At 42.1% G+C, this 25,459-nt stretch overlaps 1 protein-coding gene across 1 annotated transcript; it reads left to right on the plus strand.

The window, feature by feature from the left end:
* The first annotated feature begins 108 nt into the window (after positions 1-108).
* On the plus strand, positions 109-22,323 carry niban1a (niban apoptosis regulator 1a). Its single transcript, XM_044044629.1, has 14 exons — positions 109-279; positions 11,246-11,376; positions 12,050-12,178; positions 12,387-12,501; positions 12,592-12,756; positions 13,304-13,419; positions 15,909-16,013; positions 16,104-16,266; positions 16,552-16,736; positions 16,814-16,960; positions 17,218-17,328; positions 17,927-18,034; positions 19,335-19,446; positions 19,521-22,323. The coding sequence occupies exons 1-14, from the start codon at positions 225-227 to the stop codon at positions 20,750-20,752; spliced, it is 2,874 nt and encodes a 957-aa protein (XP_043900564.1). The 5' UTR covers positions 109-224; the 3' UTR covers positions 20,753-22,323.
* Positions 22,324-25,459: the final 3,136 nt, after the last annotated feature.

Here is a 25,459-nt window from a genome sequence, read left to right on the forward strand (position 1 = left end):
AAAGTTGAAGATCTATTGCTCAATAGGGCCCCCAAACTTCTTTGAAACGCCTCTGCACGTGTGAGGGGTGAGTTGGCTTTTGTGAGTAATCGTCAGAGGAGGAGGGCGTGTCTCCTCCTCCTCCTCCTCTTCCCTCGGGTGTAGCCGCGTCTCATCGATGTGGTGACGGTGTTTGTACCTGAGGACTGAGCTCTACCTGTGGATCCACTCTCAGCAGCAGCGCCATGGGGGTCTCCGCGTCCAGTCTGCTGGATGACAACAAGTCCAACTATATCAAAGGTAAAGAGGGGACAGTGTTTTGTGGAGCGAGGCGGCGAGGACGCACCGCGTTACCGCCGCCGCTGCTGCTGTCTCACTGCCGCTGTCTCTCTGCCGCTGTCTCACTGCCGCTGTCTCTCTGCCTGCGTTTCCCTCTAATCACAGAAAACTTGGTGAACTTGCAGCACTTGTGCTCCTCCGTGCTGTTACACAGCTTCGTGTCTGTTCGGTCACATGTAACCGCGTCTTCGTTCAGCAGCTCAGAAACTCAGGTGTCTCATCCCCTCACTTTGAGTCTCTGTTTCTATGTGAACTGTGTTTTTGTGGAAACAACCCGGTCAACCAGTTTCATTAGACACCAGAACGTCTCTGCGCCGCTGCTCACAAACCTGTGAGGCAGGTTTTCTTGTATCTTTCCACAGGAAAAAGAAGGAAAAAAAACATTCCAGTTCCACTAAACTTAAATCCATGCCATACACATGGACTCTCTCTCTGTGTCTCTGTGTGTCTCTCTCTCTCTCTGTGTCTCTCTCTGTCTCTCTGTCAGGATATTGTGTCTGCTCCTCGCTTTTAAAGGGCTATTCAGAGGTTAACACCTGCTTGGATTAGGTTCAGTGTTAAGGTTAAGTTCACGGCTAAGATGTGGGGGTCACACGGTGGTGAAGTGTCCACAGGTTTGGACCCTGGTTTGACCGAGATAGGCCTTTTTTTGCTTGTCCTATTTGTGTCTTTTGCTTTTCTTCAGTGCCTTTTTATTCTGGAAAACAAAACAAAACATGGACTGCATCAAAGCATCAAGCTTTAAGACACACTAGCTCTTAAATGTGCTATTTTTGTACATAACTGACTCGTTTCGATTTAAATAGAAAAGGTTAGTTCATTAAAAAAAACAGCCAGATGGGGATATGATCTTTTGGCCTGGTATTCAATTGCCCCAAAGACCCTGTGGGGGCATGAGTGGATGTGGATCGATGAATGGAAAGTGTAGTTAGGTTAAGGTTTGGGTGAGGCGGTACCTGGTTAAGGTTAAAATCTGTGTGTGTGTGTGTGTGAGTGTGAGAGAGACTGAACAGGTCACTCCTGCCTGTCCTGTCCTGCAGGGAAGGGTAAGGAAAGTGAGAAGGGACACACAGTGTTTTCCCTTCCAGTCTTTTGTCTCCTCTGCTGCTGGGTGTGTCCATAGTTGGATCAGTGTGTGTGTGTGTGTAGCGAGGACAAAAGGTGCATCTCCCTAGGTCTTTAAATGAGACGGGGCGTAGCTCTGTACAGACAGGTGCACTCACAGGCGAGCGTTCATGGTTTTTAGAAAAATATTTTAACCCAAATAAAATAACCTTCCTAAAGGAATTGGACTAGTTGGAGGAACCTGACTCACAAGTCAGAGTTTAGTCAGACTAGGACAAGAATTCTTCTTTTTTTTTAATGTCACGTATACATGTTAATCCGACTAAAATGGAGCTAGTCTTAATCAGACTAACATACCTGGATAATGCGATTCATAGTCCGATAACTCCGGCATGTAAATGTAAACTGTCCACCCCGGTCTTTGAACCAGAACCAAAACCAGACGAGGTGTAGACCGCAGTACTGTTGCTGGAAGTCATGCAGCCGCCGTGGGTCTGTCTTCAGACAACACCGCAACCACCAGAGTCATGTAGAGCGACCGTGGTACGATCCATCTCACCGGCCATCGCGTTGTTCTGTGCTGTGACATAAAAGGTCAACAGGAAACTCATTCAATATACACTCGCTTCTCTTAATCACAGCAGATTTGATATAGTCTAGTGTAAAGTGCAGTTGATTTTGCCACAGTTGTCTTTTCCTAAGTCCTTATGGATTCTCCCTTCCTTCATATGTCTCCTTGACCTCAATGGGAAAACTTCACAAGGCCAAGGTTACAGAAGGACTTGGGATGTAAATGTTGGGATTATTTGGATTCAGCCTCATTCTGCAGACTGAAGAACACGTTTTCCTGGCTGCCTTTTTCAGAGATAACTCTTAGGCTTGTATTGCCAGTGATTTTCAGTGACAACACGCACTTGTTTGTCATGGTGAAAAGAAACATTCCTCTAACTTTGTGCTCTCTCTCTCTCTCTCTGTGGAGTGTGTGTGTGTGTGTGTGCAGGGCAGAAGGTGGGGTGGGTGTATGTATTGGAGAATTTGGTGGTAGTTAGGTCACTGGGTTGGGTTGAAGAGATGTTCGATGACTCATAAACTGACAACAGTCCAGTTTTGGTGGTGTCTGTGAAGCAGTTTTTCTGAATGACATCATTTGTCCCTTTTTTATGTCTCTGTCAGTGGTTTGCTCCGTGAGCCTGTGTTATAGTCGAACTTCCTTGATCCTTGGTCTTCTTGTGCTGACCGTAGGATCCATATCAAAATCAACACAGTCTCTGGTTTTCAAAGGTGAAACTAATTCAGAAGTGTCTGAAACGCAAGATAACCCAAGTAACCAAGTACTGTATAAATATTTGTCTAAGACTGAAAAAACAAAAACAATCTATTCTAAAGCAATTATGCACTCATACAAACATACTAATGGGTCATATATTCAATTTCTACCAATAAACCCCCCTAATTGTGACACACTGGACCTTTAAATGGGACTTTGCTTCTCTATGACTATACATTTTAACATGTGGCAATATCTCTTTTTGGGGGAAAGCCAATCTCAATATAATATATATATATATATATATATATATATATATATATATATATATATATATATATATATATATATATATATATATATATATACATATATATATATATATATAAATATAATACACAATTTTCTGACATTTTAGACCGTGTAGAAAGGACCAACAGGAATTAAAATAGAAAGATCACTGCAGGGAATCAAACCTTGGGTGTTGTTGTTTGACACCGACCTATTTGGTTATCATGGTGTCATGGATGGCCACATAGTGGTGCAATGGCTAGCATTGTTGCCTTACAAGCAAGCAAGTTTGGATCTGGGTCCTTCCTGTGCAGAGTATACATGCTCTTCCCGTGTGTGCGTGGGTGAACCCCGCCTTTGCCCTATGTCAGCTGGGATTGGCTCCACCCCCTTCAACCATCATGAGGAGGACACAGTGGTAGAAAATGAATGGGTGCGTCGTGTCATTGATTGGTTTGATTCTAAAAAGCCACAGGAACAGCAGAACTGATGAATCATTGGATAAATAAATAAAAAAAATCTCTGGTTCCTGCTCACATTTTTCTAGAGTTTTGGCAGTTTCTTATTTTGTTTTCCAGTTCCTGACATTGAATGTAGGCCAAATGCTGAAATATGATGACACAATATGTGTGTTATGAGCTTCATGGATCCTCAGTGGATATTTGTTTCCAAAAACAATCCAGCAGACATTGTGAGAGGTCGTTTGGCTCTCTGGGATTATGAAATAGGGATTGGTAGAAAACAAATAATAATATGTTACAAACCACAGGAATATTGTTTATGACAATTGTGATGATATTTGTCTGACTCTGAAGAGAAACCTTGAGTCAGACATTGTCTACATCTGGTGAGGTGGTGATTCATGTGTGCACATATTTTATGAACTAGGCAGACATGAGGCATCTGCTCTGTTACTCTACAGGCTGGACCAGATGTTCAAAACCATACATTGTGTATATAAAAAGAATGGACGGATTCTTCCTGTGCCCTCAGAAATCAACCAGAAATTATAATATATTGAATAGCCACCAGAGGGCGACTCTGCTGACTCTGCCAAAAGAAGTTAATTTGAATGGAAGTCTATGGTAAGATGAGCTTGGACATCTCACTTGATTTAAAACATCATTAAACATTTTTTCTGACAAGTTAATGTTCTCAATCGCTAGTTTGAGCTGTTATTCAGTAGCACACAATGTCAGTTTTGTGAAGTTTCTGACGATAGATAAATTACAGCACATATGTTTGAACACCAGTGTGATTGGCAGGTGGCGTCATCCAATCGCAGCCTGTTGCTGATGCTGCGTATGAACTACGGCCATGGGTGACATCATGAGTGGTGGCCATTCGGACCAAACTTTCATTGGTGCACACTCGGTCAAAATGGTGTCAGCAGAGGGAAATCAAGTCGGAAAATGGCCGACATCGACTGGGTTCACCAAGGCTAGTCCAGAGGGGTTCCATGTGTCAATGCAAATGTCTACAGAATTCACTTGGGAAATACTCCGGAGATATTTCCTAAACGTTTTCTACTCAAGTGAACGTGTGGATGTTCTGCCTCTGCTTGGATTCCACAAAAGCTTCTCCTGTCGTTTCGTTGGCAACGCCTCAACGTAAGTTCGTGATAGTGATAGTGAAAACATGCAAGCCATACCAGGAGTGGTGGGCAGCACTTATCTGTGCCCGGGCGTTGGGTGCCCTTGCTCAGGACCACCTCAGGCCTTGCTTGACCCATCCTGGGATTTGAACCGACAACCCTCCAGTCATCTAATTCCATCCCTCTTGGACATGGGCTGCCCCAACAAGGCAAAAACTGCTGTATGTGGGTGTGGGATTCTTTGTTCTCACTGCTGTACCACTCTGCTCTGCCTCCAGCTGCCATGACACAATCTCACAGATATTCAGAGGAGCTGAGAAACTGGGCCACTTCTCCCCCTCTTTTTTTTTTTTTTTCCGGATCCGAGTCCACAGCTCTCCACAAAGAGAGGAAGCTGCTGCTGCTGCTGCTGCTGCTTCAAATCTCTGCTGCAAACCCACCTGTTGTTTACTCAGCTCGCCTGAACCACAGGACACGGTGCATATACAGCTAAACCAGTGTTTCACCTTTAAGTCTTGAGGAGACAAGTACTGTAAATACAGTACTTCTGTTTGTTCAATCAGCATGAAAGACCATTACACTCCTGGTAACACAGTTCCCTCAATAAAGGTTCATGACAATACTGGAAAAACAAACAGTACAAAGTTTCAATATCACGGTGAGGTTTAGACAATTCTAGAGTCATTGGGTCAAAGGTGAACATCCTGGACGACGTGTCTGGTCCTGAGCTAGTCTGTGTGTTATTTTCCACAGACAGGTTCACAGTGATCAAACAATCCAAATTCAAATACAAAGTGGTTGTAATATGTTCTATGCATGGACACTGGCGGCCCGCGGGTGTCTCTCGACCACGTTTAATATAATTATCCGTGTTGTCCGTGGTGATGGAGAGCACTCACTCACTCACGAGTTTGTCTCCGTTGTGTCTGCCAACGTTTTGGACCGCGTGACTCGTCTGAGCTTCAGTCACTTTGAGAGTTATTTCCATGTCTATGAAACATGTGGTGACTCTGTCAGTGATGCTCACGCAGCTAAGAACTCTTGGATGAAGTCTTTGAAACTGGACCCCTGCGAGATGTTCATCGGTCTCATGTCTTTGTAAATAAAGCGTGAACCTGCTCGGACCTAAACTCGGCTGGTTTGTTGGCAGGCGTCTCCTCAGGTTGTCCGATAGGCAGAGGAAAGAGGGCGGGGCTTGAGTCGCCACGGTTTAACCCGTGTATTAAAAATAAAAAAATACACATTTGAACAGTAATTACAACATACGATTATTATTGATATTTTTTCAATATTTATATTCGGGTTACCCTATTACAGGTACTGCTGTTATTACCACTTTTTACTTCTTAGTTTCTTATTATAAATAACTTTACATTGGGAGCCCAAGACCAAGAGAGGGAGAAAACTGACCGAGACAGTTTATGTGAATTCAAAGATGCTTAAACTGACTGACCACAATTTTGACATTATGCATTTTCTAGAAAACGGGAATATTGTTTCCTGGCATTAATTTCAAAATATTACGCGATATTAAACGATTGTTTTTTAGTAAGACTGCGTGTCGTGTAAAGTAGCGCTCTTTGGTAAGAGGACCATGACACGTGCCCCTGTGACCTGGTATAGAATAAAAGTAATGTACAGTATTCTACGATATAATAATGACACAACGACACGTTTTTGTACGAATAATATTTCACACACGTTAAAAACAATTATACAAATATAAAAATTATAATATCAGGTGACGTTGTCTAAAGTAACAAATGTCTTAATGAGGATGAGTCTTTGATGAATGCATGAAAACGGACGCGTGACGACGTGTCGAGTTTGTGTTAGGCGTGATATTATGTCAACATGCCGGGGCAAACCAGCCTCGCTCTCTGCTGTATCTCCACATTCTCCACATTCCCAGCAGCTCGCACACGCTGCTGCTGCTGCTGCTGCTGCTGCTGCTGCTCTGCAGTGACTTGTCCTGTGTCGTCTGTGTTTTCCTGAGAAATCTCATGATTTTGTTTGGTTTCAAACCATGAAATACAGTATAGTTACGCGTTTGCCTGTTCGTGTGTGTGTGTGAGAGACACATGGGACATGAGCTGACATGTCAGTGTTTCCTATAACTTCACACAAAAATGAGCTCATTCCATTTGGGGAATCTCCAAAGATTGAGTCCAGGCTTTTGAAGTGAACTCTTTACTGTGCTCCGCTCTGCTTATGTCTGTGAGGACAGAGGATGTCTCACCATGTCATGAAGCACATTGTGATTTATAACAATAATAAAAAGAACCCTGGGGTTAAATAATAGGACTAAACAGAGTGCCAAAGTCATGGCTTCCCTTTGATATTAATCTGATATTAAAGTTCAGGACATGGTGGCCACTTCTGTTTACAGTTGAGTCTGTTTAGTCGTTTAAATTTGTAATTTCATGTTTTTTTCATGTGCGTACCGTCTCCCCCCCCCTTATAAAACCACACGCCTATATTTTCTGATAATATCTATAATGAATTGATTGATGAAGTTAGTCTGCTGATGACCTTGAATTAACAACAGACCCGTGTTCCTGCCGTTCTCTTGTGACTCTCTGAAACTTTCACCTGCTTCAGTGCGGCGTTAACCGTCACGCAGCTGGCTGATGAGGCCAGTTTTACACTTTTCAAACGTTTAGTGGTTTGAAAGTAAACAACAACATTTCTTTTTCTTCATACGTCAGCATGTTTGCAGCTGACCGGGCTGCACGCAGTCACGTTAACCGACACACACTGGTAATATAAATTTGTGTCCATACCACCCAGCACGGTCTAGACACAGAAACCTTTAATAAATGTTTACTAAATAAAGGGACTTAATGTTACTTAAAGCTTTTAATGCCATTTTTAACTGTTAACAGTCATTACTGACAATAACAGTAGCTTCATAGGCCCTTGAATGATATATGGATAGATAACTAAATTACTGTTAAAACATTGATCGGCTGTTAGTAAATGCTTATAATGACAATGTTAATTAATAGGGATGTCCCGATACAACTTTTTCACTTCTGATGCGATACCGATATTGATCCAATACGATATCAGCGCGAATCATACATACTTTAATGACTTATTTTGTAGTGTGAAATGTTAGAATAGGCTTGATCAAGTGATATTACTTAAACACAGAACAATAGTCAGCAGCAGCAGGTATGAGAAAAACAGACCCCTTTATTATTAACCAATGGTTACATCAATTTTAACCTTCAACATAAGAATATTACATTTTTTGCCATGTTAATTTCATACAGTCTATGGTTAATTTAATCAGGAGGAAAGTACCAAGTGCTAATGGGGGTGTTTTCAGAGCACCTGTGTTTCACAGGTAACAGTGTGTCTTCAGAGACCACTCCCCTTGTTTTCACTATTTTGGATTAGCCCAACCCACACATGGTGAGTGACTGGTCCTCCGGGGACCGGCCCCGCAGACGTACTGAGCTCCGTGTGTGGAGCTTCAGGACACATTTAAAACACCCCTTTTTTGGGGAATAATTAACAAACGGAGGCTGTTGAAAGTCGACAGGTGGCGCTGGTTTATGAAATAATGTTGTTTTAGCAGCTCGCCTCAGGATGAGCTAGCGTGGTGCTAACGGCTAGCTTGCGCTCGCTGTGCGGCTTCATAGCCTCTGATTTCAGAAGTTAAAGAAAAATGTTTAACCTCTGAAATAGCAGTAGCACACACGCGCTGTTGTTGTGATCATGTGGGCTCTATCAATATCGTTTGGGACATCCCTATTAATTAATGTAGCCTTACCGTGAAGTGTGAAGTGCCAGATACTCATCTCCAGTGAAAGGATATTGGTGTTGTTGGTGTTGTTTGTGGCTGTGGTTATCGTGGCTCTAAACTGGAGGGTTAATCACACACACAGTGGATGTGTAAATGTGCTGATAACATTCCCACAGTAACGTGCAGAAATCCTTTAAACACACCGCTGGATCAGTCGCTTTTCTCCCACCCACAGCATGGATTAGTCGACAGGTGCGGCTCCTTCTGTTCTTGTTCAGGTGAAACGGGTGAAACAGGTGTAACTCACCTCTGCAGTGTCAGCACTGTTTCTATCTGCCACCACAAACACATACGTCTAATTGTCTCGCTTTATCGTGCAGTGGTCAGCAGCTGCAGGCCTGTGGGGCAAAACTAGGCTGCCAGCATCAGTAGACGTCTTTAGAATTTAGAGCAAACTCAAAGAAATGACAATAAACTGACACTGCTGGAATGGATTGCCACGCTTGGAGCGTAAATGTCTGTAAAACAGGCTCAAAGAAGAAGCAGTAATTCTCAAAATTAAAATAATTATTAATTATTAAAAGGGGAAACTATTGATAAGAGCATTTTCTTGACACATTATTCTCTGTGTATCATTTTATTCTCTTTGCATCATTTTATATAAAAACAAGTTGGTGATTAAAGACAACGTCCACATTGTCACCACTGTTGTTAGCTTGTTCTTACGTTTTTAAAGGATACATTTAGTAAAATCACAATCTCTGTACAATATTAGATAGATTCAAATAAGAAGAAAGGAAATCTGGTTTTGCCTGATGAAGATGTTTTAGTCAGATATTCAGTTGCTGGACAGATTGATTCCTGCTCCAGAGGTCACCACTTACTGCTGATGCACAACTTCATATTTCACCTCGTAAACACGGTCGTCGCAGGGCGTGTCTTGGTCATTGCAAACACCGTTGAACCTGAAAAGAGGCTAAAATAAGACTGCAGGTATTTTTGCATACAGAGCAGCAGGGTGGTGAGAGGCGGGACCTGAAGTCAGAGTCATTCAAATCAGCTCAGAGCACCATGAAGTGAACTGAGAGGGAGATAAAACGCTCCGTCTTATGTTAGTGAAGAAAATGAATGGCTAATTTGCATTTGAATGGCTAATCAAACTAAAAGAAGAAACCTGCTGTTCTTATACGACTTGTAAAAAGTGCTAAAAATCACAACATGTGGAAAAGAACTATATAAATAAGGTCATTTACCCAAATATCCCTTTACAATGGATTGACAGTGATTCCATTCTGACTTTGGATGAGACTTGTTTATCACCTCTTCTGAGAGCGTCTCACGATATTAGTAAGAGAACTGACTCTGCTTCACACACAGAGCCATAAGACCCAGCTTGGTCTTTTTGTTGTTTAGTTTTCCAAACACATCTTCAGCACGATGAAGGATCTGTTTCCATAGTAACATGACTGAGGCTGGTTTTCATGGCCGTGTGTCGTCATCATCATCATCATCATCTATCAAACACACGATGGAGAGACAGTGACACAGCGCTGAACCTTAGATTTAAGGAATTACCTGTGATTGTTTGTGGATATTGAGCATTTAAAGCTGGGTAAATATCCATTTAGTGGATTAGTTTTCCCGACTGTGATGTGATGTCAACCGTGCAGAGGGAGAAGGAAAAAAGGGAAATATTAGAACATGTGTTTGCCTTTGACTTCAGCTGAGCTTTAGTTGTGTGTTGTGTCTGTTTGCTGAGCTTTATTTAACTTTATTTACCTGATTTAACTCCACGTCTGAGAGACTCTGAGAGATTCTCTCTTGTCTCTGTAATGCTGCAGATGTACTGCCAGGAGGTCTGACGAGAGCAGGAAGTGAACAGCATCTGGCTGATGTTGTGCAGCTAGTGCGAGTCACCCAGGAGACCCGAGCAGAGACGGAGAGTCTGATTGCTCCAGAAACAAGTGTGATGCAGGAGTCACAGATTTGTTTACCAGTCCATGTTTTCTTTCCAAGGAAGTGGCGAGATGTGGACGTGAAGTCTGTAGGTGGAGTAAGAATGTGTTCATACATTTTTAAGTTGCTCCCCTGAGATCAAATCCCTTGTTAGGATTAGAGTTAAGGCCCTGGAGTTCCTCTGAAGTGTGCGAATTCTACGATATCTGACAAATATTTGAATCTTCCAACTGGAGACTCACTCTCCCACACCAAAGTCCATGTGTTATTTTGACATCACAGGACGCAGGAGCTGTTGATCCACAGCTGCCTTCCTCAGTGAGTCCTCTTTCAGACTTCTGCGGCATTTCACTGACATAGGAACTGGGAACTGCGAGCAACAGCGCACCAACGCGTGTACGATTAAAGATTACAAATGAAAAACAGTACTACGTGGAAGACAGACATGCTAGTAACGGTAAAAGAAGCAGCATTTACTCCAAGTTGGAAATCCAAGTTCAGATAACGGATGGAACGCGCCGTTGCTTCAGTGACACAAACCGCTCCTGTGACCCTGTGAGATAAAAACACAGATGTGCTCTGTAGACTGATGTATGAGAACGTGCAGAAAAAAGTCTGTATAAATACAAGATATACAATTATTCTGGTCTCAGGAGTTTTATTTTGGGCCACCTTTTACTTAAGATGTGTGACTGCAGTGGGCTACACCGGGAAGAAGGTTCTTCTGGATCCAGTGGACCAGAATGTAAAACACAGGTGACAAAGTCTTGGCGGAGGTCTGCACTCTTTTAGTGTTTCCTCATTTCCTTCCTGCATGTGACTGACGTTTGACTTCCCTCCTTCCGACTTGCACAACCTGGTCTCAAGTGAGTCACATAAATGTGGACTCTCCTCCTCCTCCTCCTCCTCCTCAGAGCTGCTCTGAAACCCGACCTCTGCTCACCGTCTCTCTACAGGCACTGACACTGCTCTCTGTGTGTGTGTGTGTGTGTGTGTGCAGGCCAGGCCGAGGCTGAGCTGACGGCGTTCAGTCCGTACTACATGAAGCAGTTCTCTGTGGCGAGGTTCTCCCAGGTAGAAGATGAGCTGGAGCAGCAGAAGGACACCATCACGCAGCTTCTCAAACAGAGGGTACGTGGCTGTTTCCACAACGCGGACCAGTTCACTCATGAAAGGTGTCCCTGATCAATAATCAGAACCTGGTCTTTGTCCTTGTCCTTGTGCTAAAAACATCCAGACAAAAGAACAACAGAGTACCTGAAACAGATCAGCTGTGATAGTTACTGCTGTAAACCACAGTGTCGTAAAAGCCTGATCAAAATATCATTAATTATAGAAGTTAAATATAATTAAAGGTCTCTCCGTGCCTTCTCCAGCCAGTTAAACAGTATTTACCTCTCTGCTGCTAGTTGTCTGTTATTTTGTGAGGCCGACATGCATTTAACTCTGAGATAAAAGAACCCTTCTGCATATCCACCAAAGTTCCCTGAATCAAATACAAATTGAAATGTAACAGACTTTGCTATAGATTTGACTTTTATTACTGTTACCAGTCCATTTTAAGTGGATAATAACGGCTTCATCGAGATTGGGTCACGACCCTTAGATGGGTTGAATTTATTTATTTGGCAACCCACAATTTTATTTGGGTTATATTTTAAACTGAGGCATAAAATGAAATTATGTTTGATGGTGAGTCTGTTAAAATATTAAATAAACTGTCATCTTATAAAAGCAGCATATAAAAAGCATATTATCTCTGTGTGTGTGTGTGTGTGTGTGTGTGTGTGTGTGTGATGAGCAGGAGGCTCCTCAGGACGGTGAGGTTCTGTACGAGGAGGCCGTCCTTTACTTTGACGACACCAGGAAGTGGAAAGAGCGCTACGTGGTGGTGAGGGCCAACTACTGCCTGGAGTGTCACGAGGGTCTCGATGTGAGTGTGACGGCGCAAATGCAGCACAACACATACACACAGCTAAAAAAGCCATTAAATAACTATATATATATATATATATATATATACATATATATAGATATATATATACATATATATAAACATATATATGTAGATATATATGTGTATATACTGTATAAACCTTTCATCATCATTTTCCTCCTCCTCTTGTTGTTTGTGCCCTCAGTGTTTTGTCAAAGGAGTTCCTCCACACCACAAACTTCTGCCCACAGGGGGCAGCGTTCTGACCACAGAGGAGAAGTACATGGCCATGGTGGACAAGTGTTTCCCTGATGACACCAGTGAGTGAAATACTCCCATGATGAATAAATACCATAAAAAGATGAGACCTGTATTTGTCATCAGTTGTCGTTATGTTTTCCCGTTTTCAGACGTGAAGGAAGACTTTGCTCCGCCCCTGTCTGGGATGCCGGGTCAGTTTCCCGTCTACTTGCGTCTGCCCTACAGGAGAGACTCCTACTTCTGTTTCAAACAGCAGGCCAAACAGGAGGCCTTCCTCTCCATCCTGTCCGACTGCATCAGACACCAGAACCAAGGTAGGGAGGCTGCACAGTGTACAGCAAGGGCGCACAATGATGGTGTCAGTCAATATTGGCTTTTATTATTGGATGTTGTCAAACACAACACACAATTATTATTGTTTAGTTTATTTTGGACAATGAGGACATAGTTTATCTACATCTGCTGCAAAGTAAGTGTTTCATTCACATCACACACATGAGATGACAGTTGTTCGACAGTTTCAAGCTTTTTTATCAAATATATTTTCACTTTAATAAAAATTCTCAGTTAACAGAGATGTTGCACACACTGATCGCTTCACCTTCAGCGATCAGTGTGTTTTGTTTGTTTTCTTTTATCTCAAGATCATGGAGAAATCAACTCGTTATCATGGGATATCCGTTCATTATCTCCTTATAATAAGATACGTGAATGAGTTTTTACGAGATGAGGATGAAGAACTAAAGACAATCATAATGATAATTGAAAGCTGTAAACCCTCAAGTTATTTTATCTCGTTATTACAAAATAAAAAATGTATTACTCTGAGATCTCGATGATGTCTCGTCCCCTCTGTGTCAGACTTCTTGAAGAAGAAGACGTGTGAAGTCCAAGCTTTCGTCAAAGCCGTCCAGCTCTACAGACAGGACAAGGGCAAATACGAGGTCTGGGACATGCTGATAGGAAGTGATGTCAGAGTACGTACAACATATGGATCATTTACTTTATTACACCTGTGATTGTTATTAGGGCTGAACGATATGGACAAAATTTCATATCTCGATATTCATGCCAGATATCTCGATATCGATATGATACGATATGACTACGGGTTCGGTGAAAAGCAAGCATTTTTCAGAAAAATAAAAACATCATAATACAAAAAACATGTGGAAACTTTCCACATGGAAAGTGTTTTATTGATGAGAACTGACTGTGAGACTGTGTACACGGGTACCATGTCTTTTGCAATGTGGCATGTTATAGCGTCTGTAACGCCTTTATGTCTGGTGGACGTCGACTCATATGGTGTAACACTACTGAACGCATCAGTAAACACACTTAACTTGGGCTTCTTTTGGGATACCTGAGAAGTCCCCGGTGTTTCTCTCATTGTAATACACTCTTCGTGCAGCACGCGATGGTGTTGTTTCAGGTGGTGAAACATGTTTGTTGTGCTACCTTGGTTCGTTGCAATTTTCGCCAAGCACGACCTGCACAACACCTCGCTCGGGTTGACATCCTTTTTAAAATCCAAAATACCTCCAAATAATGGAGGATGATTTATGTTTTGGCACAAAATCGCCACCGGCCGCATTATCTTCTGTCACTTTTCTTTCCCGCTGTGTATGTCGTGTGTGTGTGTGTATGTGTGTGTGTATGTGCGTGTCTCAGTCTCCGTCTCCCTCCCGCCCTCCTATGTTTGTCATTGGTTGGCTTCAGCTGTCGTTCCAAGCATGAAATAAGGTTTGTGGTTGGCTGGCCGTAGTGGTGCATTCAAGGGCAATCGTAAAAATGAAGTTTATTGTGACTGCCAGAGCTGTACATGCAGGGCGAGCGCGGGGGAAAATCTATTTTGTTTATATCGTTGCTTTTTCGATATGAATATCTTGAATGTTCATATCTAGATATCGATACGATAACGATATATCGTTCAGCCCTAATTGTTATTGATTTGCATTGTAATTATAAGAATGAATATTTCAGTGTTTTGGAAAATGTTCTGTACAAAGTCTTATTTCTGTCTGATCTAAAAAAGCAAGTTTTATTCTATGTTTGATGTATATATACATACAGATATATATCTACAGTATATATGTATATATGTGTATATATATGTGTGTATATATATGTGTGTATATATATATATCTATATATATGTATAGATATATACATATATATAGATATATATGTATATGTATATATCTATATCTCTATATATATACATCTATCTATATATATATATATAGATATATATATATGTACATGTATGTATGTATGGTGGTGTTCAGAAACCAAAGTCTCTCCTGTTTACACACTGCAGTGTATTTGCATTAGGAATAATGAGCGCTGTGTGTGGGATTCAGAGCCACAGCTGATTTGCTTCCTCTCCCTCTGTTGACTTTCATCTCCATTTGCAAATGAACTCTTCCTCCCTCACGGCGTCATGCTCCCTCTCTTCTTTTCTCCAGTTTTCCCTTCCCTGTTTCTGATCACTGGGTTTAAAGCGGAGCAGGAACACTCCCACGCACACCAGCAGCATCAGTGCTTCATTGTATTGCTATATTGGTTCATTGTTTACTCAGAATGAAGCTTGAGGTGGAAGGAAGTTTGGGTTGTGAAGTTAATTTGAAAGACATTTCCTGTGCTCTAAATGCAGCATCGTACTCGTGCCTGCACTCACTCACTCACTCACTCACTCACTCACTCACGCTGGCATTTCATTTATTTTTAACACAGTATTCATGATAGAATAGATTCACCGTAGTATTTCAAAGCAAAAGTGTTTGTTTTGATATGAAATGATGGAAACGTGACAATAATAACACATTTATGATGTGGACAACTGAGACGAGAAGGTGTATTAGTTACTTCATTATTACAGAGTAGAGCTGCAACTAGCGATTATTTACATAATCGATTCATCTGTCGATTATTTTCTCGATGAATCGTTTGGTCCATAAAATATCAGACAAATGTTGATCGGTGTTCGTCTAACCTGGAAACAATGACGTTCTCAAATGTCTTGTTTTGTCCAAAAACCAAAATGATTCACTTTTAATGATTTCTTTGTTTTCCAGAGCAAAGAAATGAAGAAAACACTCACATTTAAGAAGCTTAAACAATCGGAAATCTTGTTTTAATCATGAAAAAATCTTCAAACCGAAATTAGTCATCGATTAATTCATCGATTCATTGTTTCAGCTCTAATTTAGAGAGACGATTGTCCCTTTAACCGCCCAGTGAAGAAGATCTTCTCTTTACAAGCTACACAACTTCATTTTAACAAGTGAGAAATAAAGCAATTCACTCCGTTTATGAGGTTATAAAGGTTATTATCCCCAGTCTCACTCATTTAATGCCTAAATTATGTAGACGTGTTTAATGTGTTTCCACCTTTAGGGAACCTTCAGAGTTATAGTGTAATAAAAGCATGTGATCATGTACGTGTGTGTTTGGGCTGCAGGTGATGGCCAACATGGTGATGGAGCAGCTGCTTCCCACGCTGGAGAAAGACATGCTGCCTCGTCTCAAGGCTAAGAAGACGGAGAGGAAGAGAGTTTGGTTTGCTGTGAGTGGAACAGTCACCTGCTGCAGTAAAATGAAAGGAAATGCAGTAAAAATAATGAAATACCAGAGCTTTGGTGGCATTTGTGTTTAGACGGTGGAGGCGGCGTACATCCTGGTTCAGGAGCATCTGCTGGAGGGACTGTCGGCGCTGAAGGAAGACTGTCGCATGTCAGTCCGGAACCAAGAGGTGTTGATCCACTCCGAAATGGACCAGATCCTCAACTGCAGAAGGGAGCTGGAGGAGAAAGTGCAAGGTAACGCGCTGTCGTTTCCATGCAGACGCCGTCAGAGTACTTATTTAGGAGAAATCTAAAGAATAAGGTGATAATATGTGCTTAATAATTACTAGTATGCTACTTATATATGTTAGTAAGCATGTGGTTAATGGTGAATATGTGTTCCCTAATGTGACAAACCAAAACCATAAATAAGATGGTTGTGAGGTCATGGAATGACTGGGAAGTTGCAGACTCCCCCTTGTGGCACTTCAGGGCGGTGTTTTGGTGAACTTGTGTATGTCTGGTTTGTTTCCTGTGCAGCTAAAGTATCCGAGTCGGCTCTGAAGCTGTGCTCAGAGTCAGTGCAGCCGTACCTGGCCTCTGTTCTGGAGGAGCTGATGGAGCCGATCAGCTCTGGTTTTCAGGAGGGACAACATCTGAGTGAGAGCATGATGGACAAGTGTCAGGACGTCCTGGTGGGAGGAGACAACGAGCAACTGAAGAAGGTTTCTATCTTTCTTTCTTTGTTTTTCACCCTTCACTGGAGACTTGGAGTAATCCCTCCCTGCTCCTGGTCTCACAGGCTCTCACGGACATGACGAGACCGAACCTGCTGAGCTGCTACCAGAAGATCGGCTCGCTGCAGGAGAAGCTGCACCACCTGCACGACAGATTCGGTTTCTCCAACATCACAGGAGTCATCCACAGCGCTCAGCTGGACCTGCAGCTGGTATATATTTGATAACACACACACACACACACACACATACACACACAGTGTCTGTGCTCAGACTGAGTGGGTGGAGGGACTTTCTGACTCATTTATCTGTCAGTCAACATTTAGAACACACTGGTGTTTTCCGTTATCAACACAGTGACGGAGTGTTGTGAAAACACGCTGAGTCAGATTGAGGCAGCTGTGAGTTTCTCATCTTCCTTTGCGTGTGTGTGTGTGTGTGTGTGTGTGTGTGTGTGTGTGTGTTTCAGCTGATGCAGAATGCAGCATACACGTTTGAGCAGCTGCAGCACAAGGCCCTGCAGGACAATCCAGACAACCCCAGCTCTGCCCTGGAAAAGGCCAAACACCGAGTGCTCAAGGTCGGTTTACAAAGCCGCTATCGTCAGTACAGAGAGCAGTGAGTGGAAGTTAGTCACGGAAACTAAGAAACCACTGCCCTTTAGTCTCCACTGTCTTTACAGCAGCTGAAACACGTCGTCAAGCTTCAGATAAACTAACAGCATGCTTGATTAAATGTCCATCAGTGGCTGCAGCATAATAAACAAACAGTCTCTTTCTTTCAGATATCAAATCTTTTACTTCAAAGGTTAAATGTCAAAATCAAACGTTCTCTCTATCTACTGTCGTAGTTGAAATAGATTAAATCGTAATGGCATCCACACCTTGGATATTAAAGCTACAGTAGGCAGGATTTGTTGTCGTTATTGATCAATAATTCCATAATAACCTTTCAGCCTAGTGTAAATCAAGTGATTTGAGAGAGAAAGGAAAAGAACGCTGGTGCACACATCACCAGTCCATCACAGGGTTACAAAAACAACCAAGTGTCCAATTTGCCTAATCCTCAAATCAGTGTTTTTAAATATCCTGCAGGCGAAACTCAACAATCAACGAGAAAAGCGAGAAAGACGACGAGAAGAAGTGTAGTAACGTCTTGTGTTCTGTGTGCGTCTGCAGCAATACGACTATGACAGCAGCACGGTGAGGAAGAGGATCTTCCAGGACGCTCTTGTTTCTATCACACTGCCTTTCATCAAGAAGAGACTGGCTCCCACCTGCAAAACTGTAAGACACGCACACACACGCACACACGCACACGCACACACACGCACACGCACACGCACACGCACACACACACACATCTGTCAGTAGTGCTCCAGTAGCCGACGCCAAGCACCGTTCACACCCAGAGACACATATGCATATGCAGCATGTACTCTCTTCGATGTTGTGAGCTACGACGAGGAAAAAGTCAGTAAGGTTGAAACTCGATCACCAAAGACTGTGAAGAGGACGGCAGATGTGGATCACTGCTGTGCAACACGGTCACAGCGAGAGGATCGATGGGATTCTACAGACAGTCGTTAATCACAACCGTGGACGTTTGCGTCCAGATTCACAGCTTCTCAGTCGGCAGTTAAGGGTAAATGTCAGTTACACACTTCTTACTGATATTCTGTAATGTGTGTATGCAAAGCCTTGCTGTATTTAGAGACACACTATAACACTGACAGAACCTTTGTTTTATTCAACAAAGTTAGGGGCAGGATCTTTGTAAATGAAGTTTCCTTTAAAGTTCCACTGCCGACCAGGAAGCTGTGAGTCTTCAAGGCGTGTTGTTTGTTTGTGTCAAAACAGATGAAACTGGTGGTATTATGAGTTTTAAAACACAGAAAAACTACATGCAGTACAGTAGACCCCAACTGAGGATGTGCAGTTGACCTTACATGCCTTAAATTAACGTCTTGTTCCTCTTATTAGGATTTCACACAAACTAGTGTTTCAGCTTGGAGTTAAACTGTAATATCTTAAGATAAAAATGTTTTTTCTTAAAACGAGATTATTCTTCCAGTGCAAAAACTTTTCCTTTTTAGGCAACAAATGTACAATTTGACTTTTTCCCAGAAATTACACTTTTTTTTTTTAACTTTCTTGAAGGTCTATTTTTACAGTGTCTGCAGCTGCTCTGTGTTCATACTCTTATCTGCACAAAAAATGATTCTTTCTGTCGTTAGTTTCTATCTCGCTTCTCTTCAACAAGGCTTAACACTTTCAGTTATGTAGCCGTCTGCTGACGTCTCTTAAAGGGTAACTACGCCCTATAATCCAGAAATCCTATATCTGATATATATGCACAGACTGTGAAAATGTAGATACAAATCAAGCAAGTTGTTTATCTCTTCTTCGTATGGTGAATTATTTCTAGAACACTTTTCTAGTCTTGATGATCACTCAAAGCTGCCTTTTATGTATTTAAATAGCGCGGTTAACATCTTCATCATTTAAAAGGTATAACATGACTGTATCAGTCAGTCAGTTTCCACGCTCCACATCTTGACTCATGTGTCTCCGTCTCTCCATGCAGGAGCTCCAGGGTCTGGAGCAGTTCATCTACGCCGACTACTCCAACTTCATCCACGTTGACAACGTTTTTGAGAGCATCCTCCTCCGAACTCTGGACAAGGAGGTCACTAAAGGTACAACCTGACACGTGCAGTATGTGACAACAGACCAAACCACGTATTAACGTTGTCTTCTTTCGGTTCTGCAGTGGTGAAGGAAGCGGCGAGCTTGAAGAAATACAACTTGTTCACAGACAGCAGGGACCCGGTTAGTCAGTCCAGCCGCTCCAGTCTCTCGTCACCGTCTGCCTCTATACCAGGAAGCCCCGCCATGGCACTTTCCTCTCCCTCTAAAACCTCCGTGGAGTCCCAGCCCACTTCTCCGCTTGTGGCCAATGATCTATCCTCCTCCCCACAGGAGGAGGAGCAGAAGGAGAAGGAGAGCAGTGGTCTTAAATCTGTGGAGGTCAGCGCCTCCGTAGACACCAGTGTGATTAAGACGCCTGTGAGTGAAGTTGAACAAAAAGAGCGCGCGCAGACCGTTGCTGTCGGTCAGGAGACGGCCGCACCTGAAGCAGAGGGCGTCTTCCACACTGTGAAGGTGGAAGCGGGTGCCGAGTCGGCAGCTTTAGCAAATGCGGCCTCTTCAAATGAGACACCAGACGTCAGTGTGACAGCAGAGACTGTGATCCAAGAGGCGGCCGTTTCTGTTGAGACGCCGCCTGACGAACCTGTGACACAGAGCACGGATGTTGTAGAAGAAGTGACACATCTCCTCACGGATGTAGACGTTTTAGAGACGGATGCAAAAACAGAAGCTCCTGCACTGAGTCCTGGTCCTGCCATTGAGACAGAGCCCACATCAGCTGTGGGAGCTGGTTCAGAAGACAGCAGTGAAGGAGACTCAGGAATCAAGGTAGAGGCACCCTCTGGTGGTGAAGCACCAGTACTCACACCTGGAGATGTGGGACTGGATGAAGCCTCAGACCCAAATTCTCTGAGTGTGTCCATGGGCAGTGAATCCCCACCCTCGGACATCGAGTCGACGGAGAACATCAGAACCACGCAAAGCAGCGAGGATGAAGTCTCCACGACATCTGATGTCCTGCAGGACGACGCCGACATCAGCAAATCGCCCGTGAGTTCGGACGGAACACCTGAAGACACAAATCCGAGCGACGGGCGGCCTTCTCAGACCCAGGCGGAGGCTGCCAGTGACGTCCATGTGCAGGACGACATGGAAGCAGCAGTGAGTGCAGGTGTAGAGGCAGCAGATGTGACAGCCGCCGTGTCCCCTGAGGCTGTCACAGAGGAGGCCGCGTCCAGCCCTGGAGCCCAGCCACCAGACTCCATCAAGGACATCCGTGACCTGGTGGTGGAGGTGATTGAGGTGGAGGAGCTGGTGCAGCGATACCCCAGCGGGATTCCAATGGAAGAATAAAGCATTATGACCAATCACAGCTGTGTTTGAGTATATGTGGATCATTGGTCTTTCAGCAGGATGTAGGACAAAGTCATTCAGGAGGTTCTAGCAGTTTGTGGCGAAAGAGAACCAAGAACACGATGCATGTCGCACAATCTCCCATCTGCGTTAAATCTAGACGCCTTTTCCTCATAAATGCTTCCACCACACATATGCATGGAATTACGTCAAATTATTTATACAAAATCATTATCATTAAATCATCACAAAAGCTGTCAGGTGTATAAAACAAACAAGAACAGTTTATTCTTACAGGTAAATTACTTTTGACGACCAAACTGTTGTAAATGTTGAACTAGTGTATGACAGAAGATTGTCCGTGAATTCCTGTGACGTTAATTGTGCTTTGGTAGAATACAAATCTATTTTAAAGTGATTAAGAAGAACGTGTGAGGATTGATGTTCTCTTTGATCTTATGTTTGTGTGTGAGTTAAAAGACATGGATGCTCGCCATGAGAAACAGCTTAAACAACAAAATCTATACCTGCTTCAGTGTATGATATGTTAAGTATGTTGTGTTCAGACTTTTCTGACCGGAAGCTGAAGTTTGTGTCACTTTTTTTAATCGTTGGCTCTCCCTCACCAACGTCCAGAGAGAAAATCAGCAATTTTACAGGATATCACGTCACACCGGCGTTGTTGTTAAAATGTGTTTTTTGTGGCATTGGTGTTTGAAATCCTTTGATTGAACTGACTTACGTGACACAGACTTACCAAACAAGGGCTACTGCCACCTTCTCTTCTCCTGCAGTAGACCAGCAGCTCCTGTGTCCCCGTGAGCTACAAACACTGATTTTGTCCATGGGCATTGGTGCAAGAGATTGCGCAGTTTCCAAGCAGCAGTTTCTGCTTGGAAAGCCTTACGTGAGATACAGAAGCAAATATACGCTTAGATTCAACCTAGTAGAAGTATTTTGTTCAGTGACTGTCATCTAAACTGTCTGAACTATCCCTTTAAAAGGATGTTTGTTGTGTTCTTGAGTAGCTGCAAGAAGAAAAAAGCAGCGTATCGAAGTGCCTTTTCAGTCCTCGTCTGTGCCTTAGATGTCATGAAGGAACCCGGCCACTGTCGTGTGGCTGACCGCTGCGGTGCCGCTCTTCGAATGTCTTCCACCTTTACACAGGCTCAGCAGCATATTAGAGCTGCAACTAACGATTGTTTTCATAATCGATTAATCTGTCGATTATTTCCCCGATTAAGCGATTAAAAAAACCTGGAAATGATGATGTTCTCAAATGTCTCATTTTGTCCACAAACCAAAATGATTGACTTTTAATGATTTAGCAAGAAATTAAGAAAATATTCACATTTAAGAAGCTTAAACAATCGGAAATCTTGTTTTAATCATGAAAAAAGCTTCAAACCGATTATTCAGTTATCAAAATAGTCGATTAATTTAGTAATCGATTAATTATCAATTCATCTCTTCAGCTCAGCAGCATATAGCCACAAACTGTCCACCAGACCAACGTTAGTTAATGGAAACACTATGGAGATAATATTAATAAAATATACATCTAGAAACAATTGTTGTCTCAAAGTCTTTTGTGTGTGTGTGTGAAGTCTCAAATCTGAAGTTTGGGAAAGCAGAACAAAAAAGAGTTGTGGTTTTATTTGCCAATAAAACAAACAGACCAGGATGATTTGATTATTTATTTATGACCCACAATCATTTTTAATCAGTCACAGTTGCGCTACACAGTGGAATATTAGAATGCTGCATCTGTGACACATTAAACACCAAACACACGACAATATTCCCTCCACGCGTTTGATATATTGCACCACGGTGACGCGGTTCATATTCTGGCAGCACGGCAGCGCTGCAGGCGCATCAGGGACGAGATAAAGAATAAACAACATGAGATTATTCCACATTTGTTCATGTTTAAAGAGCATTTTTCATGATAATGCAATTAAGGCTCTTAAAACATTTCAACTTCAATTGCCTTCACATAAATACAGATAAATGACGGATCCAGAGGGCGGAGTTCCTGCACAGTGTTCTGCTGTGTTTTCAGTGTGTGAGCAAAGATTCAACAAGAAAACAACTGTCACTTTTTCTAATCCGATTCTAATGAGCGGCGTCTGTCTCACAGCTGGGACACTGAGGCTTTACACTCGGAGATACTGTTGAATTTAAAGCAAATTTTCTTTAAAAGACACAAACATACATGTGACCCACATGATTTCTAGACCCATCTATGTCATTTAGTGGTGTTTATCATGCCCACCACAAGGTGGCGCATCATCTCAGTTCCCATTGTCATGGTCGCGGAGTGCGTTGTCACTCTGATACACACGCTCGTAAAAGAGCACCCCTGATGAAACATGTAATGACCTGATGAATGCAGTGAGATTAACACACTGAGGATCGAGTTTTGTATTTTCTTTTGGATAAAAAAAGCTGCTGTCAACGTGCAAACCTTCTGTATGAGCTCCGGTAAGCATGGTTGCTACACGTTAGGAGGCTAAGCGTAATTATTAGCTTGTTGCTAAAGTGTTGTTGTGAAAATGTCTTTATTGAAAATACTTTCCTAAAAACCAGTCAGAGTTGCACCTATTGCGCTATTTAATGTTTAAACTCACTGTGGTATTGTGTTTATAATTGTGTAAAATAAAATTAAGAAAATCGTTAGCGCTGTGAGCGATAGGCTAACGCTAGCGATGTTAGCGAGATGCTAACGCTAGTCATGTGTAGGTATTGTAGTATTCTACGTGGATGCTAAAAGGTAGGTGGCTAAGCCAACGTGCCACCACTGTAGTCAATGAGGAAAATAGAAATAATGCCAAATTATGGAAATAATTTCTAACGGATGATTGTTATGTTGTGATTTGTTTTACTGTGATTATTTAAACATTTATGTTGGTAAAACAATTGACTACAGTTCATTTACAGTTAACATGCTATAGTTAAAACATAAATATTGATTAAAAGGAGCTGTTTAAAAATATAAATATAGCTCTTCTACAGAGGCGCATTGCATTCACTTGAAAAAAAACAATTTTGGTTGGAGTAATTAATTTTTTGGTCTGTTTTTTGGAGTCATTTATTTTTTGGTCTGTTTTTCGGAGTAATATATTTTTTGGTCTGTTTTCAGAGTAATTTTTTTCATGGTTGGTTTTTCAGAGTATTTTTTTTCAGTTTTTTGTACTAGTTTAGAGCATATTTGAAACAATAAACGCGAAAAAAATTTGATTTATAACATGGACGGCTTGTTTAGTTTAATCAAGTTTGAGTTTGATCTGGGTTTAAGACACTGGGAGATAGTCCTGTCACATAGATGGTATTACCATTAGTTTGTCGACTTTACGCAGGCACCTGAAAAGTTTGCAGTTGCTCAGAAGGAAAGCCCATTAAAATCTGTTAGACATAGCAATGTTTCTCCATAATCAGTTGGAAAGATATGCCATGCTCCACGGATACAAGATGATGCATATAGCGACTATCCTGCCCTACTGTAGTCACTCTGCATGGGAGTGGGGGAGGGGTTTTGACACGCTCAACAAACAATTGTCCATACGCTTGTCCATGTTCAGGGGAGGTTCCCATTTAATTGACACAAAGGGTTACAACAAAACATGACTGGATTTATGCAAAAAGTAAAAAAAAAAATGATATTACTGGAAAACAAAGGAGTGAGGTGAGTGAGCGAGCGAGCGGTAAAAACCATATGATCCTTCACACCATACCCCCATGATTGCCTACACCTGTAAGTATAAAGAAAGCGCTATACTGCCACCAGTGGAGACCTGACAAAACCTAAAAGACAGACGAATAAATAAATGTGGCTCCTACAATGCATTTGAAATGCAGTCAGGCTGGCTACATGGACGAGAAGACAGAAAAACAGGAAAAACAATTATTCAGAAAACAAACCAAAAAATAAATTTTTCAAATGAATGCAATGCGCTTCCGTACTCTTCAAAGGTAAATAAGTCTAAATTAAAATGGAACTTCATGATGGAGAATTGTGTAATGGTAAAAAGATTTCTATGGTAAATGTAAACATGGTCATTTACAGTGATTAGACGATTATACTGTATATCCTGCCACTGGGTATACACATATATGGAAGATATTGATATAGATATATATGCAGTACAAGTAGTATAAGGTCATGTGAATAGAGATATGGTAGTAACGATATGTTTTCTGCACTATGTGTGTAGATTGTTTTTTTTTTTTTTGCCAGATTAACGAATAGAGCATTCTGATTCTGAACCCTGGGAGGTTCAGTGGCGAGCTAGGACGATCAATCGACTGCGGACGGAGAAGAAGCATGGTGTGGCCAGCCATGGGATCCACTCCGGAGAACAACAGACCATCAACTCACTTCACGCTCTGACATAGATAAGAACACAAAACACACAAAATCTACCCGGGTTATTTATTTATTTTTTTCCCATAAATTGTCAACGTTCACTTCCTTACTTTGGGTCATTTGAATGATTAAGGTGTCCGGCTTCCCGAACCTAGAAAGAATGTGAGTGTCGTTAATGTGCTTTCGTACAGAAAGGCTAAGGGCGCTACAGATACATTCAGTTGATCTTATTAGATGTTTCAGATTATAGCACGTGAAAGTTCCTCCTCCTCACACATTTTGTATTTTAGAAAATAGTGACTGAGAACATTTGAATTATTATTATTGTTATTTACATA

Source organism: Solea senegalensis, linkage group LG14 (assembly GCF_019176455.1).
Source record: "Solea senegalensis isolate Sse05_10M linkage group LG14, IFAPA_SoseM_1, whole genome shotgun sequence".
NCBI classification, from domain to species: domain Eukaryota; kingdom Metazoa; phylum Chordata; class Actinopteri; order Pleuronectiformes; family Soleidae; genus Solea; species Solea senegalensis.

Coding starts and splice junctions, on each gene's coding strand:
- niban1a (XM_044044629.1), top strand. CDS start 225: ATGGGGGTCTCCGCGTCCAGTCTGCTGGATGACAACAAGTCCAACTAT. Junction 11,377..12,049: donor CGCAGCTTCTCAAACAGAGG/GTACGTGGCTGT, acceptor TGTGATGAGCAG/GAGGCTCCTCAGGACGGTGA. Junction 12,757..13,303: donor CATCAGACACCAGAACCAAG/GTAGGGAGGCTG, acceptor CCTCTGTGTCAG/ACTTCTTGAAGAAGAAGACG.